General features: G+C 57.3%; 1 protein-coding gene across 1 annotated transcript in view; it reads left to right on the top strand.

Annotated features, from left to right (window-relative positions):
• Positions 1 to 241, top strand: part of LOC119586987 (SET and MYND domain-containing protein 4-like) — a gene marked incomplete at its 3' end in the record, with an annotated part of 7,425 nt that overhangs the window by 6,295 nt on the left and 889 nt on the right. The window contains 1 exon segment of the mRNA XM_037935729.1: positions 32 to 233. Coding sequence (XP_037791657.1) covers positions 32 to 233 — 202 coding nt within the window.

The raw sequence follows: 241 nt of genomic DNA, 5'->3' as shown, positions 1-241 counted from the left end.
TTAGAACTTACTTTCCATTTACTTTCCCCAGTTGCGTCATCGCCTGCAGGAACCACCGCAGCTGCCCTCAGCGTCCTCCCCGCACCGTCCCGACGACTACCTCAGCGTCTACCACTTGGTGGGACTCGAGGAGCACCGAACTCCCTCGGATCACTTCAAGCGGACCCTCATGTCCATCTTCCTTCTGAAGGTGCTGCAGCGAGCCCATTTCTTCGGGAAGTGGGACGAAGATGGTATGCGA

The sequence above is a fragment of the Penaeus monodon genome, chromosome 22 (genome assembly GCF_015228065.2).
Source record: "Penaeus monodon isolate SGIC_2016 chromosome 22, NSTDA_Pmon_1, whole genome shotgun sequence".
NCBI lineage: Eukaryota > Metazoa > Arthropoda > Malacostraca > Decapoda > Penaeidae > Penaeus > Penaeus monodon.
The sequence above is the reverse complement of the archived record's forward strand: the minus strand, read 5'-3'. Positions and strand labels throughout refer to the sequence as shown.